General features: G+C 41.8%; 1 protein-coding gene across 2 annotated transcripts; it reads left to right on the plus strand.

Moving 5' to 3' along the window:
- The first annotated feature begins 856 nt into the window (after positions 1-856).
- On the plus strand, positions 857-15,024 carry SLC38A2 (solute carrier family 38 member 2). 2 transcript variants are annotated; one of them, XM_010964180.3, is made up of 16 exons: positions 857-1,165; positions 2,312-2,510; positions 2,800-2,881; positions 3,023-3,138; positions 6,011-6,084; positions 6,182-6,274; positions 6,403-6,493; positions 7,858-7,940; positions 8,333-8,391; positions 8,485-8,649; positions 9,062-9,141; positions 9,257-9,357; positions 9,933-10,057; positions 10,418-10,562; positions 10,676-10,773; positions 11,962-15,024. In XM_010964180.3, the coding sequence occupies exons 2-16, from the start codon at positions 2,395-2,397 to the stop codon at positions 12,055-12,057; spliced, it is 1,524 nt and encodes a 507-aa protein (XP_010962482.1). In that variant the 5' UTR covers positions 857-1,165; positions 2,312-2,394; the 3' UTR covers positions 12,058-15,024. The 2 variants fall into 2 exon arrangements, with proteins under 2 accessions (XP_010962482.1, XP_045379516.1); XM_045523560.2 differs by lacking the exons at positions 857-1,165; positions 3,023-3,138 and having other exon boundaries at positions 2,371-2,510.
- The last annotated feature ends 587 nt before the right edge of the window (positions 15,025-15,611 follow it).

Below are 15,611 nucleotides of genomic sequence, written 5' to 3' on the forward strand. Positions count from 1 at the left end.
GGCCCCCTAGTTGCCTGGCTCAGCAAGACCGCATCACCACTGGAAGGGGAGGACCAGCATTCCAACCGAGGCAGCGCCTCTGCACAGACAGGGAAAGGAAGGCGGGGAGAGCGAGGACAGCTCTCAGATTGGGGTGGGGGGTGGAATGAGTGCGAGGAAGACGGGGTTCCTACACCTCGTCGCAAGAGCCGGGTCCCCTATTAGGGACCCCTTTTAAGGAGTCTGGCTTGCTGGGCAGGATGTAGCTTTAACCTTAATAGGGTTTTCCGTGTCCATACAAAAAAAGATTTCCCTAAATGGAGCTGCCGACCGACCTAACCAGGCTAGTTTTGAAGGGTGAAAGCAGGTCTAGGAAAGAAGAACGAGAACAGAAATCTACCACGGAGACAACGTTGCTGCGTTGGCCCAAGTTTGCGAGAGAAAATCCCCATGTAAATCACAAAAATAATAGGCAGAAAACGATTGGGTGGGCGTAATGTGTCCCCAAAAAGCCTCGAGGAGAAAGCAAAGCCTATTGGTAACTCGGACAGAAGGGAATTTGATGGAGAAGCGTCCTTAAAGACAGCCGCATGTCTAGGGCACCCGTCCGGACTGAAAGGAACCGACCGAGGGGGTCTTTCCGGGAGGACCAGGAGGCGGCCGAGCGGGATTTGCCCGCGCGGGGTGGGGTGGGGTGGCATTGGGGGCTGGCGGGCGGGGCGGGGCCGCCCGAGTCCGCCGCGGGGGAGGGGCGCTGGCGCGGCGGGGCGGGGCCTACGGGCAGGGCGGGCCGGGGGCGGAGCCCAGGTGGTGTTGATACACAAAGAGCAGGCACCCGGAGGCTGGGGCCCCGCCCACTGACGCGTCTTCCCGGGCGGCCGCTATAACCCGCCGCTCGCGCGGCGGCTCCAGAGCCGCTCGACGCCGCCGTCCCGGAGAGCCTTCCTCGCACCGCCGCGAGCAGCCCGACCACGCGTTCCCACACACTCGCGGGTTCCTCTCCAGAGGGCAGACGCCGGACGATTGGGCAACTTGCCATTTCCTTTTTTAATTAAAATCATTTTCCTGCCTATTGTTGGGTTTGGGGGTTTTGTTTTTGTTTTTTCACAATTTTTGTTTAACCGACAAAAACTCACCGAAGGCGTTTGCGTGTTGTTTCCTGGAGACAGGAGCCGAGACCACCGAGGTAACGCGCGCGGGGGTGTCTGCAAAGGGCGGGGGACCTGGGCCAGAGTGGGGGAGGGGCATCCGGGAGGGGCCGCGGCGGGAAGGCAGCTGCCGGGGTAGGTTCCTCCCGGGGAGGGGGCGCCGTTTTCTGTCTGCGGGGCAGCCTTTGACGCGGGCCGGCACCGGGGTCGCCGCCCTCCTCTGGGCGGGGGAGGGGCGCAGCGCGGGGGCCTTGTGCCCGCCCGGAGCGGAGCCGCATCTTCCCGTTAGGGGGAGGGGAGCCAGCCGGACCCGCGACTCCGCTGCGACGAGTCTTGTGACTGGTTTGCATTAATGAAAATTACATCCAAGGGTCCCGGAATTTGGGGGCAGTGGAGGTGGGTTCGGGCTTCTAGTGTAGCGGAGGCCACGAATGGGGAAGACAGACCGGGAACGTTTGACAATCGGCGATCAATATTGCATCAGTTTCCTTTCCGGGCATAGGAGGGGCCGGCCGGGCTAAGCGCTCGTGAGCCAAATGCCTGTGGACTGGTGTGCTCGAGGGCACGGGCGTGCGCGTGTAAACAAACCCTGAGCACCTTTGCGCGCCCGGGAACGGGCGATCTCCCCTTCTTAGAGAGAAGGTTTCGTGTCAGCCCTTTCCGCCCCCTTCGAGTCTGTCTGCCGCAGAGGCATCTCCCCATCTGGGGGCTCGGGACGGGAAAACAGTGGCACTGCTACTGCAAATGCTAGAAACTAGGAGCTGTGCCTCTTGGGTTGCATGCACACCTAGCCAGTGCCTGGGTGGGATGTGTGCCCTGCGTGCCTGTGCACGACCAAGGAGGCTGCGGGAAAAGCCAAACAGATCCCCCCCTCCCTGCACCCTTCCCGTGAAACTTGGGATAATGGAGAGAACGAAACATTAAATTCTGCTGGAGAGGCGCCTCGGGGTCCGGGGGGCGCGGGCCCCCGCGGGCGCAGTGCTGCGGCGGGACCATCTTTGTTCTCCGCGGCTCCGCGGTCTGTACTTTTCCGCCCCTCGGCGCGCCCCCGCCCCTCTCGCTCTGCTGGTACTTTTCCACTCGCCTGGCCGGGGATGAATCAGCCGCGCTGCGCCGCCCGGAGGCGTCACGTGACCCGGGCGGGCGGGCGCTGCAGTCCTGACGCGCCGCCTCTACCTTCGCAGGCAGCTGCGCGGGCCGTGCATCGCCAAGGACAAAAGGAACCCAGCGTCACAGTCTCTAAGCCTGAGTCCTCCCGTTGCCCAACATGAAGAAAGCCGAAATGGGAAGGTTCAATATTTCCCCAGATGAGGACAGCAGCAGCTACAGTTCCAACAGCGACTTCAACTACTCCTACCCCACCAAGCAAGCTGCTCTGAAAAGGTGGGAGAAGTTGTGCACTTTTTTTAAAACCTGCTGTGTGCGCCGGGGGGTTTTTTACCTAGGACTCTGCTTTTGTTGCTTCAGTTTACTTTAGCGTTTGGTGTGTGTGTAATCGCTGGAAGACTATCCGCTTTTCTTATTGCAGTGACGTGATGTGAAAGTCGACTCCTACTTAATATGCCTTTAAATAAAGATGTGTGATAACTAAATGGGGAAGGGGGGCTTTTGTATTAACGAATTCCTTTGTATTTTTCAATTCAATTTAGGAATTTTTTTTCCTTTTTTGCAGCCATTATGCAGATGTAGATCCTGAAAACCAGAACTTTTTACTTGAATCAAATTTGGGGAAGAAGAAGTATGAAACAGACTTTGTAAGTTAAAATAATTTGTGTCTCTGTGGCTTTATGGAGTAAAAGAATAGTTTTACTTTTAGATTTCAAATCTAACTTGCCCGAAGCTGGTTTTCTCCATTTAATTATTATATGTTTGGTTATCGTTTTCCCTCTATGTAGCATCCAGGTACTACTTCCTTTGGAATGTCAGTATTTAATCTGAGCAATGCGATTGTGGGCAGTGGAATCCTTGGGCTTTCTTATGCCATGGCTAATACTGGAATTGCTCTTTTTATGTAAGTATGTGTAAGTAGTGAGTCTGCCATGCAGGGCAGTTAATATGATAATACCACATATATTTTGGCTCCAGAGACTGAATTTACAGTTGAAGTAGTTAAGTTAAAACTCATTTGCTTAAAATATAAAATATGAGAAATCCAAAAGCCTTTTTATTCTACATAATTGCATGACATCAAAAAAGCAAATCAAGCAGGAAAAATTAGGACAACATTTAAAATGGAAATTAAGCCGAAAGTCTTTAAGTTGACGGGAATAGTTAAAGTTCAACAGGAATTGGATATTAAAAAAGAACTACTGATAAATCCAGGGCAGTTAGAATTTTTGTTGTGGCAAAATCTGAAGCAAGAACTATTAATATTAAAAATCATAGTACCTCCAAATCAGTTCAGTAAATTGTCAAGTCTTCCCAAGGACCTGTGGCCTCTTAAGTACATAAGGAAAAACAACTAATTTTTTTTTTTTTTTAATATATAGGGTGTGGTGGTATTTGCCTAACCTGGAACATGTTTGTTTTAGGAAAATGAGTCTTAATTTTCTGAACACTGAAAAGCTACCCTTATGTGATTTTTTAAAATTTATTATTATTTTTAACATTTATTTCTTCCAGGTCTGTGATTGCCACAGCAAAGTACCTGCTTTTGATTGGTTCCCCTCCCCCCAGTTGTCCAGTTAGAATTAGTAACTCCTGTGCTTTCCAGCATAAATACCTAGAATAGAATTTTAGAGCTATAGGAGACTTTAGAACAGTGATTCTTAACTGTTCTTAACCATTTTGGGGTCACTGATGCTGGGAGAATGTAAAAGGAAAGTATGGACCTTATTTTCAGGAAAAAAAGCATAAAAGAAAAACATATGTGAATTTGAGTATGCATTTCCAATGATGTGTGTATCTTAGGTACTGAGACTGTGTGCTCCTGGCTAAGGAACTTTCTATGGAAGACAGTGTGATTTATTGTGCAGACCAAGAAACCACACATTCATGTCCCATGGAGTTGCCTCCTTGGTACAGATGTGTTTTAGTTATCTGACTGGTGCTTTCTACTCAAGTTATTTCCTCCAGCAAGAATAGAGTGTTCATGGAAAGAAAAGCAGACCTTTGCACAGGCCTGCTTTGTGGTGAAATTCTACACTAAAGTTAAGCATGGCTTTTTGAGCATTAGAAGCTTGCTTGAGGCTTTTTGAGGTCTAAGAGAAGGACCAGAAATTTACATAGAAAGGACCCTAAAATTTCAAAGTTTTTAATGGGGTACTTGAATGACATCATTGTTAAATATTTGAAAATCCTTCCTAACTCTTAGTATAAAATCTGGAGGCAGTTTTAAAATGCTGCCACTGTGGTTATGGTGCAGAATTTACGTAAGATAAAAGGGCACCTTTGTTCCTAAGAGAAAGCAAAATTCTGATATCTTACCCTTGCACTTTTGAAGTTGATTTTTACTTGAATAGAGTCTGTATGTTTGATGATTAACCGTTTTAATAAATTGTTAAATAATATCAAGAGTGCTAAAGTGAGTTTTTAAATCCATCGGTATTTTTCAAGGTATATTTAGAGGTAAATAATCCAGAAGCCACATGGCTACCATGGTCTGGTTAAACACCTTAGTGCCTAACCTTATTAAGTAGAATTAATTTTGGGGTTGAAAATGACCTCAAGGGGTTGTGAGGTTGAAAATGACCTCAAGGGGTTGTCCATCCCTTGTTGTCCTTTCCATGTAAGAGAAAGGACTGAATTTGTCTGCATACTTTGAACATTGTTTTGGATTGGGCCATCAGCTTTTTTGTCTAGTCAGGTGAGTCTGATGGTATCATTTCTACCGCAGACTAGGCCCCATAAAACTTTTGGCATTAGAATGGCAGCTTAATGCCACCACCTCTACTTAATTAACAGACATCAGTTTCTTTGCCAGACCTTACATGATACTGTATTCAGTTTGCCGGTATAGAATTTTTAAAATGTGACTGTCTTTGCAGAGTTTTCTATGAGTTTCCCTGATTTTGATTTTTTTTTGCTCCTTTTAATAAAAAAAAATTATATTTTTCCTGGTTTGCCTCAGGGGAGGAAAGTAAAGCTGGAATGAGGGAGAACACATGCCCCAAAGGAAAATTTAGTGGCTTAGTAGGGAACCTTTAGTCCCTGTGTTTTCTGTTGTTTTTTTTTTTTTTTCCTCCTGTTTCATCCAAGTAAAAGGACTGAAGGAGGGGACAACCCAGACAGTCTGACTGAGAGCCTGCTTGTTCCAGCAGGCATTGTTTACTTTTGTGACACTGCTGGGCCTGTGTTCCATACCATGGGGTGCAATGTAGTATATCGTCACTGTGGTTACTTCTCTGATTTACACCAGAACGTGTTTGTAAAGCTTGTGTCTGACACTAGAGTATCTTTTCCCCCTTGTTAATTTATAATCCCAATCCTCTTGTCTATATGGTCCAAGTGGTTTTAGGATCTTTCATGAACCTGTTTCCGATGGATTTCACAAGTACCTTGTAGGCTGGGCTTATTGGTGGGTGTTAAACCCATTTTACATATGAAAGGAGCTATTAGTGCAGAGAAGTGGCAAGTACACAGCTGGTTGTTATGGTGCCAGAGTCAGAATATAAGTCTTGAAACTATCCCAGCACCTTTGGTTCAGTGGGTGAACCCTCTGCTTAGCCAGTAGAGCTATTCCCTGAGACACAATGCAGATGTTTAGTGCCAGGTAAGAGAACTTGTTGACAGTCTAGCCAGGAGAGTAAACATCATTCTTGGGGGCTTTCTATCTGGCCTCAAAATATTAGAAGTTTCGTATTTAATGTTTAAAACCAAAAAAAGTCATCTTCAAATATAGATGTGCTTGTTTATAACCCTGTGCCTTTTCCTTCTCTCATCAGAATTCTCTTGACATTTGTGTCAATATTTTCCCTGTATTCTGTTCATCTCCTTTTGAAGACTGCCAATGAAGGAGGTATGGTAGCATTCTTGTTATTGCTAAAACAACTGTCTATCATGATTTTTTTTTCCCCTCTTTTAAAACACTTCTTGCTTCTGTATTTCAATTGTAGGGTCTTTATTATATGAACAGCTGGGACATAAGGCATTTGGATTGGTTGGAAAGCTTGCAGCCTCTGGATCGATTACAATGCAGAACATTGGAGGTAAGAATTTTTAAGACGATTTGGGTAGACTTTTTTGCTCTTTATGTAGCAGAGAGTGGTGACACATTGCTTTTGGTGTCACATGCCACATTTTGCACTTGTAATGGTATAATTTTGTTTTCCTCCAGCTATGTCAAGCTACCTCTTCATAGTGAAATATGAGTTACCTTTGGTGATCAAGGCATTAATGAACATTAATGAACATGAAGATACAACTGGGTAGGTGCTAAGTAAGGTTGCTCATAAGAAACAATTATAGTTGAAAATGGTTAGATACATTTTATCAAAGTTGGATACAAAATGATTACTAGTAAATTATTTCTGGTAAATGTTCCTATTGAAACTGACCAAGAAGTTCCCCATAAACTGATTTGAACTTTTGAGAATGAAAGGCCGAAGATAGGAGCTCATCTTCTAACTGGATAACTAACTAATCATCTAACCTGCGTGTGAACACAGGTTTTCTAGAACTACTCACCTTTTCTATGTTTACTGTCCCGAGGAGTTACAGCTGAGTAACACACAGCCCGACCTAAGTTAGGATTGAAGCTTTCAGTTACAGTAAAAATCAGTTCCTGTCTGGTTTTTTGTAAATTCGAAACTTAATCTATTTGAAATGCAGAATATCAGAAAACATATGACCATGCTATATAAACCTTACCCTTCTAGCAAAGTTTTCATCCAGTGGACTAACAGGTTTTTATCTCAAGTAGACACGAGGAGGCATAATTTACTTCCCAACTTACATGCAGCTCATTATCTCAAAAATAATTATCTCCGTGGCTTTTGAAATTTAATAAGCTGATCTTTAAGCATCAGGTTTCTGTGAGGGGTCTTTGTTGCTACACTGAACTGAGTGGAACTGACAGGGCGACTAGACTTTGAAAAGTAGCAATGTAAAACTTCAGTTGACCTAAAAAGGAAAAGGCATTGCTAGAGCTCCTAGGAGGGATGCGTGACATTTTCTTTGAGTTCACACGGGGTCTTTTTTATTGTTTTTGGACTCAAGGTGGGTCAAGGTGTCACAACATACTCTTGACAACCTGGAATAAGTTCTTGTTTTGGTGGCGGGAGGGTTGGGTTTTGCTATGTTTTTGCCTGTGTATTTTATCGAAGTATGAAAAAATTTCCTTGTTGAAATGTTCAATAAGTACACTTGCTAACAAATGTCTGAAAGATACTTTTTAAAAAATTTACTTGTTTCCAGCATTTAAAAATGTGAGCTAAAGCTATGACATAGTTGGTGTACAATCCTGTAAAAATACTTAAAAGATAAGATTACAGGCTTAACAATGCCGCTTTGTTCCCTATGTTAGTGTCAAGCCTTTAAGAAGCATTTAATGTTATGAATCGGCTGGCAGCCTTCCCAGAGCAAACAGTGGGACAGAAGTCAAACACTGTTTCATACCCCATTTCTAACCTGAGTGCACAGGAATCTGTCCTGTCTGTGTGAATTAGCCATACTCGTTTCAAACCTGTCTTTTCAAAAAAATATATAAAATGAGTCTTGTGAGAAGTTTGTGTATGATATTCTGAGGGTATTTGTGGCTGGTGCTGATCTGTTTTTCTTTCCTTTAATTCAGATTGTGGTATCTGAACGGTGACTATTTGGTTCTACTGGTGTCATTGGTGCTCATTCTTCCATTGTCACTGCTGAGAAATTTAGGTAAGCAGACCCGTCTCTAAAGAGGATTGAAGTGAGCCTCACCAGCTAGTTGGCATCCTGTTAGTAGACATTGATGAGGGCCGAAGAGCCCCAAAAACATGCCTTTGGGAGTTGTCACACTCAAACCTTAAGGCTTTGAAGATCCTAGCAGAATACTCACCAAAGGGCCAAAATACCTTATTGACATTTATAATACCTTGTGCTTTATAAAAATACAGATAGTTTTTATTGTTTTAGATATTAACAAGTGTTTTTAAGCAATTTTACACTTGACTGTATAAGAATTAGAAATTTGATGCTGTGTCCACACTGAAGTCTTGCAAGCAGAAGCGAGTTAGATTTGCCCTAAATCTGTTTTGTTACACTCACCCCGACTTTCCCTCCTGTTACAGGATATCTGGGGTACACCAGTGGCCTTTCCTTGTTGTGTATGATGTTCTTTCTGATTGTGGTGGGTACCGTTTTTCTTAAAAGCTAGAGTTTTTTTTTTAAAATAAGCTGTCACATCATTCAGTCTCACAAATGCAAAATAATATGTTTTCAGGTGATTTTCAAGAAATTTCAAATTCCTTGTCCTGTGGAAGTTGCTCTGATAATGAATGAAACAGTAAACAGCACCTTACTGCAGCCAACAGCTGTTGCACCTGGCTTGGCATTTAACATGACTGAAGATTCCTGCCGACCACGTTATTTTATCTTCAACTCACAGGTAACTAAATGTAATCTTCATTTTCTCAAAAGGAAGATTTTCGGGAAGAAGACAGGGAAAATAGCCACTGGAAATGTTAAATCACTCCCCAGGTGAAGGGAGATGAGGTAGTAACTGTTCTTGAGGAAACGTGGTTAGCTAAGTATGGAGGACTGAGGGGAAAGTGTTGGTCTGTGTCTTGAAATAGACTGAGGAATGAAATGATCACATGATGTTAGTAACTGACACGTTGAGAAGTGAGGGTATCGATCACACTTAGTGAACAGATTAGAAGGGTGGGAGCGGATATGTAAGAAAACATTTTTGGCTTTGATCCTGAGATAAATGAATATAAAATCTAAGTTGCAGAACTGTGACAACACATGAGTTACTTCAGGGTATTAAGTAAGTTTTTTTTTTTTTCTTTTTGCAGACTGTCTATGCTGTGCCCATTCTGACCTTTTCATTTGTCTGTCATCCTGCTATTCTTCCCATTTATGAAGAGCTGAAAGGGTGAGTAATTTACCAACTTTTATATAAATTTATTGGAAGAAATGGGATAAAAGATTAGACTGTTGCTGTAACTAAGCTAAAATGTATGTCTGTATTTTCCTTTGGATTCCCATAGCCGCAGCCGTAGAAGAATGATGAACGTGTCCAAGATTTCATTTTTTGCCATGTTTCTCATGTACCTGCTCGCCGCCCTCTTTGGATACCTGACATTTTACGGTAAATAATGTCTAGTTCACAGAAAGAACACCCAGTGAAATGAAAGGGATACTTCTGTAGATATAGTTCTGACACTTTAAAGACTCAGTCTTTGATATATTCCATACTTGTGATGAGACATTGAATTTAGAGCTTGAAGAACTTCCTGTAGTACATACTGAATCCGAGTTCTAGGACTCAGTTTCAAAGCGACACCGGTAGCCATTTGACAGCATTTTTATGTGATATGCTTGCATCTAGGTTCATCCTGACTGTCTCCTCTCCCATCCCCTTCAGATTATACAACACACACAAACTGTAAGCCAAACCATGGGATTTAGCTATTTAGCTCCTGTTGTTTTTAATGGGGGTCATGTGGCTAAATCTCTACTTGGTATTTAGAAAAAAAATTTCTTTCAATGTTCTTTTAATTGCATTAACCCTAATTCCAAATTAATCTTATTAGCCTCTTAGTTTATAGTCGTTTTGTGAGTAGCTAATCACTTTGGTGCATATTATGCTGTGAGTTAGGTTTTCTAACTACTCTCCAGAGAGAACAGCGCACTTGAAGCTTTTTTTTTTGTCTTCCTCTGCAGGACACGTTGAGTCAGAACTGCTTCACACCTACTCTTCTGTCGTGGGAACTGACATTCTTCTTCTCATCGTCCGCTTGGCTGTGCTGGTGGCTGTCACCCTGACAGTCCCTGTGGTTATTTTCCCGGTGAGTGTCACCTGCTCTCCTTTCAGTAGGAAAAAGTTGTCAAAGGTGCAGATCTGTGAGATCTTCCTCTTCCGGGAGAAGGGAAACCCTGCTACCACAATATCAAGTTCATGGTAGTTTATGAAGGGGCTTTTTTTTTTTTGAATGTTTTGTAGATTTTGTAAACATCCTGGGACTTTTTTTTTCCCATAACTGAAGATACAAAATAATTTTTCAGTGTTCAGATGTTTAGAAACGAGGAGGTGGTACAATTTTTAGTATGTAAAGAGCTGTTTGTTTTGGATATATTTCATATCATTTGGGTTTTGTTTTTTCCTTTAATTAAAACTATAATTTTTATTTATCTGCGTATTTTTGCAGATCCGGAGTTCCATAACCCACTTGCTGTGTGCAACAAAGGACTTCAGCTGGTGGCGTCACAGTATCATTACAGTGTCTATCTTGGCATTTACCAATTTGCTTGTCATCTTTGTCCCAACTATCAGGGATATCTTTGGTTTCATTGGTAAGTTTTCGGAAGTATCAAAGTTGATTGAAATATCAGGGGTTTTAAGGTTTAAAAAATTAATATCAAGTGATTCATTGAATTCTTAAGGAGTGGTAAATGTTCTTTTACAGGTGCATCTGCAGCTGCTATGTTGATTTTTATTCTTCCATCTGCCTTCTATATCAAGTTAGTGAAGAAAGAACCTATGAAATCTGTACAGAAGATTGGGGTAAGAGGCTATGACTGTAGAAATAATAATACTCTAACACCAGAAATTCCTCAACTGCCTTTAATTTTAGTCTTCCAAATGTCATTTCATTTAAAGTTTCTAGTAAATGTGTCTTTAATGGTGTGTTTCACAGACCAAAGACTGGGGGAGGAGGGGAGGTGAAAGATGGTTTGCCATCTAATATCTATGCTGAAGTTAATTGCAAGAAAGTTATTAGATATTTCAGAGAGGAATAGACAGGAAGAGTGTAAAGCTACCAAGTCAACTTTCCACACTGTTGAACCTGTGTTTGCTGGTCTGCCTACTGTGTGACAGGCACTTAAGCGGGACTAGAGTGTCTAAAAGAGAAAACATGGGGTTTTTAGTGGGGTAAGACAGTAACCGTCTTCAGAGCAAAGCTCTGGGGGGCAGTTCATTAATACACTTTGAAGTGTAGTAACAACTGACTTTACAGAGTGTGTGTTCACCGTAAATGATCTGGTGAGGATATTGAGGGAGAAGGCTGCTTTTCAGTCCCTTTTCTCCACTCCTGTTATAGTCTGATTGAAGTCCTAGAGTTGTTTGTATTTATTTGTTTATTTATTTGAGGGGGGAGGTAATTAGGTTTATTTATTTACTTTTAGAGGAAGTACTGGGAATTGAACCCAGGACCTTGTGCATGCTAGGCGTGCGCTCTGCCACTTGAGCTATATCCTCCCGCTTAGAATTGTTTATGAACTAATAACTGTCATCTTGTTTCTCTCAGAGCACACAGTGGCAGTAGTTGAAGGGTAGGTTTAGGAGTAGACTTAACTCCTGCCTGCAACCCCAGGCTGCATTTTTAAGATAACTTGGGTTTAGTTTTGTAACTTACGGCTTTTTTGCTTTTTAAAAAATGCAAAAATCCCAGTCCAATTGTGTTATATGAAGTACTTTATTTAGCCAAAAAAAAAAAAATTACTTACCTTTTCATTTGCCACAAAGGAATGAAAAGGGAAATTTTGAAAGACAGTTATATTGCACTATATAGACTACCCCTTGATCAGTCACTTCAGACAGTTTAAATACCTTCTAGTAAGGGGAAACTAGCTCTGTGAAACACTATATACACACTTTCAGCAATTATAAGCCCGTTTTTTAACGTAGAAAGGGGAATGTTTGACATATGTTTTGTTGCTTGCTGACCCGTTTTCTCTGCGCTCCCTGCAGGCTCTGTTTTTCCTGTTGAGCGGCATAGTGGTGATGGCCGGGAGCATGGCCCTGATTGTCTTGGATTGGGTACACAACGCCCCAGGAGGCCATTAACTGGCGCCACTAAAACTCCAGTAGTCCATTTGATGCCAGTGTTGGGTCAGCTCTCAACTACTATGAAATTTCACCTAATGTTTTCAGTTTCACTTCCTTTTGAAGTGCAGATTCCTCGCTGGTTCTTCTGAGTGCAGAATAAGTGAACTCTTTTTTTTGTTTGTTTGTTTGTTTGTTTTGGTTTGGTTTTATTTTTTAAAGAAACTATTCTGTATGATAGAAATGGATATTAACAACAAAACCACGAGTCTCGGGTTAACGGAAGTGACAATTTTATTCCATTCCAGAGAATGGACGAACTCTTAACTTTAATCAAGCCACATGTTTGGCTGTGTCATTGTTTAACTTGGATATTTTATGATTTTACTTGAACGTGCCTAATGGAACCATTCGATGTGAGAAACAATTCTTCTTAATTTACAGCAAAGTATTGAAATAACCATTGAGAAAAACACTATTATTTTTTTGTACCAAAAATATTTAAAGACCTCAGAAGCACTATTTTACTTTTTTAAAATTGCTTTTTTTGAACTTGATCCAAAAGCGGTTGTCAGTAAAGTCCGTGAAAAAAAAAATTCATTGTTATTTAACAAATACTGGTATTATGAAATGATTTGCCTTTTTGTAGGCATAATAAGCCAAATACTTTTTTTACCCAAAATAATTTTTAGAGAAAATGATGTAATGAAAAACTACCATGAATAGGAGCATAGTTTTTTCCATTCCAGCTTCACCAGTAAAGGATGATTGGTTGATTGTGGCTGTACCAAATCAGATGAACTCTGTTCATCACTCTTTCTTCTCTGTCCGCAAATTGTTTGGTTCATTTAGACTGAAATGTTTATGGCATCAATCTGTTAGAATGGAAGATAATGCTGCCATTTCTGTGGGAAGTAAATTAACTAATTTTGAGGTACCAAATAGTGCAATTGGGTAAAACAGGGTTTATTCAGTTGCATCTGCCTCCGGAGTTGTGTTGACAGCTCCGGGTGTGTTTTGTTTTGTTTTTTTTGTTTTTTTTTGGGCCAGCCCTTTTTTTGGCATTGCTTCCAGCAGTGGAGAATGGGCATTCGATGGCTATAGGCCAAAACAAACCTATCCAGAGAGTACAGCTTTTCAGAATGCTCATCTGCTACCGGAAGTGTGAATTACTTGACAATGTGTGGTTTAGTTGTGTTCATGTTTTGTCTTCAGTAGAGGTCTAATGCACAGGTTACACCGATACTTGGTAGAAGTTTTCTTCATATAGGCCACTGGGTTTCTCATGCAGTAAGCTTTTTAAAAACCTCGCTTGCACTGGATTGTCATCTCATTCTTGTACAACATAGAATCACTTGTTTACATCCAACAGATGGTTAGCTAGGGAAACCAGTGCAACCGGAGGGAACTGGTCGGTCTGACTGCATGTTCACCCTTCCATTGCAACCCCAGTTAGAAGTGAAAAAATTACTTGGCTTTAAGAGCACCTTTATTGTACGTCACGGTGTATGGTGAATATATTATTAAATAATGTGGTACTTTGCTCATCAGGTGTAATGTCAGAAATCTAATATACATAATTCCATTAGTGGTTGAGGGAAGCAAATAATGGAATCATCACTTGGTCATCTGGCTCTAAGGTGGCTCTTCTGAGCCAAGCATTTTTAGTTTTAGCCAAGGGCCAGAAATGTGGCAGACATGGCTTTTGTTATATGCATTCTTGTATTATATGTGACTGAATTACAGACGAGCTGTGTCTGTGATCAAAGACCCTTGTGGAACTGGAAGACGTCCTGTAGTGCTACATTGGGTGAAACCAATGGTCCGTTTTTGTTTGTTTCTACGGAAACGGAAGTGGGGACCATCTCGAAAGGCAGTGAGAGGATGGATTCTATAGCGCTGCTTTCATTGAATTGGGCTTTTGGCACTCCTTCCGAATCCAGAACCTCACTCTAGTTCAGACCAAGAGTTGGCACTTCTGCGTGAATTCCTGGAAAGATTTGCTGGTTTTGTATCTTAAGACTTGCCGGGGAATACCAAGAGCTGTTCTCTACAGTTTACATCCTTGCGTGTGGGAGAAAAATACCATGGCAACCAGGAAGGAATGAAAAAATACATACATATTCCTCTTCTCACAGCAAATTGATGCGGGAGGCTCCTCCAATCCCCTGGCTGTTTGAGGCTCAAAATCAGCTGCCCAGGGTTAATTCCATTGCATGATTTTCTTGGAGCAAGAACTTGTCTACCTGGAGGTTCCTAAACAGTGAATTCCCAGTAATGAGCAGTCTTCAGTATTAAAACCACTGTCTTGTCACCTCATTTTGCATTACTGTCTTCCGTGGATGTTTCAGTTATAACTGTAATGTTATTTATAGAACAACATTAATCCATTAAAGCTAACCTATTTTTCAATATTTATGATAATCTTATGTACATACATTGTCTGTCCATATGTATTTGTAAATAGGTTGTATATAATGTCAGGTTTGGGTCTTGGGTTCAAATGTATATATTCCTGTAAGTTTCTTAACTGCATTTTGATGAATTCACATTATGTATCTATAAAAATTGTCCCCAAAATACCTGTACAGAGATTTCAATTGACAAATTGTGTAAACACTAAAAATTGAAAATATCGTTTAAATTGTATTTGCAATAAACAGACCGGTTGAACATTGCATTTTTTCATGAAAACTTGGTGCAAGTTCAGATCTCTTATTTAAATTTTTAAATAAGGTCTAAATTTTCAAAATGCAGTAGTAATCAAAATGTGATCTAGTATAGTGAAATGAAATGTGATCTAGTGTCATGAAAGACCTTTGAGAACCTGGGTGTGTTAAGCTTTCTGTATATAGTGTAAATATCCCCACCTTATTGTTAGAGGCCAACAATTCCAGTAGGACTTGTTGGCAGAGTGCTACACCGTTTCAATGAAACATTGTATGTTTTGTTTTAACTGAACTAAAATAAATACATGCTTAATCCTGAGTGGCAGTGTTTTGTTTCAGGTAATGGGATAAAGTGTGTGTGGTGTGTTTTCTCAGTACAGCAATCCAGCACCTAGTAGGTGGCTATATAATGCTAGTGATTATGATGATAAACGGTCAGGAAAAAAGTTCAATTTGCTATTTACATTCCTAAAGGTTTTATTTACCAAGTGTGAGGAGGAAGGAAAGAAAATGCTCAATGGCATTTCAGGATCACCTGGGGAACTTTTTTTTTTAAATACAGCTTTCTGGAGCATGTGTCTATGTCCAGTTCCCTAGGTCTGGAGAGCAGCCTGGGTTCCCCCTCCAGCACCCCCACCCCCCTGCAGGAAGATCCAAGTGATTTCTGATGCTTGGAAAGGGGCCCGGGGAAGAGCTGAGTTCAGCCTTGGAGCAGTCACAGGACAGCAGAGGAAGCTAGGGGGAGAGGAATCAGACAAGCTGGGGTTACCTGAAGGACACTAGGTATGAGGAGGGTTACTAAGATAACACCGGGAAGCTCAGGTGTGGCCCGCTGATAGTCTTAAAAGCTTGGGGCTAGTAAATGAAATACCCAAAGCTGAAACAGGAAGTTACCTCAAACGGCAG

Source organism: Camelus bactrianus, chromosome 12 (assembly GCF_048773025.1).
Source record: "Camelus bactrianus isolate YW-2024 breed Bactrian camel chromosome 12, ASM4877302v1, whole genome shotgun sequence".
NCBI classification, from domain to species: domain Eukaryota; kingdom Metazoa; phylum Chordata; class Mammalia; order Artiodactyla; family Camelidae; genus Camelus; species Camelus bactrianus.

What these genes read in the sequence shown, in the direction of transcription:
- SLC38A2 (XM_010964180.3), top strand. Translation starts at nt 2,395, where the DNA reads ATGAAGAAAGCCGAAATGGGAAGGTTCAATATTTCCCCAGATGAGGAC. An exon ending in AAGCAAGCTGCTCTGAAAAG is followed by an intron (nt 2,511 to 2,799) that starts GTGGGAGAAGTT and finishes CCTTTTTTGCAG; the next exon opens with CCATTATGCAGATGTAGATC. An exon ending in ACTGGAATTGCTCTTTTTAT is followed by an intron (nt 3,139 to 6,010) that starts GTAAGTATGTGT and finishes TTCTCTCATCAG; the next exon opens with AATTCTCTTGACATTTGTGT.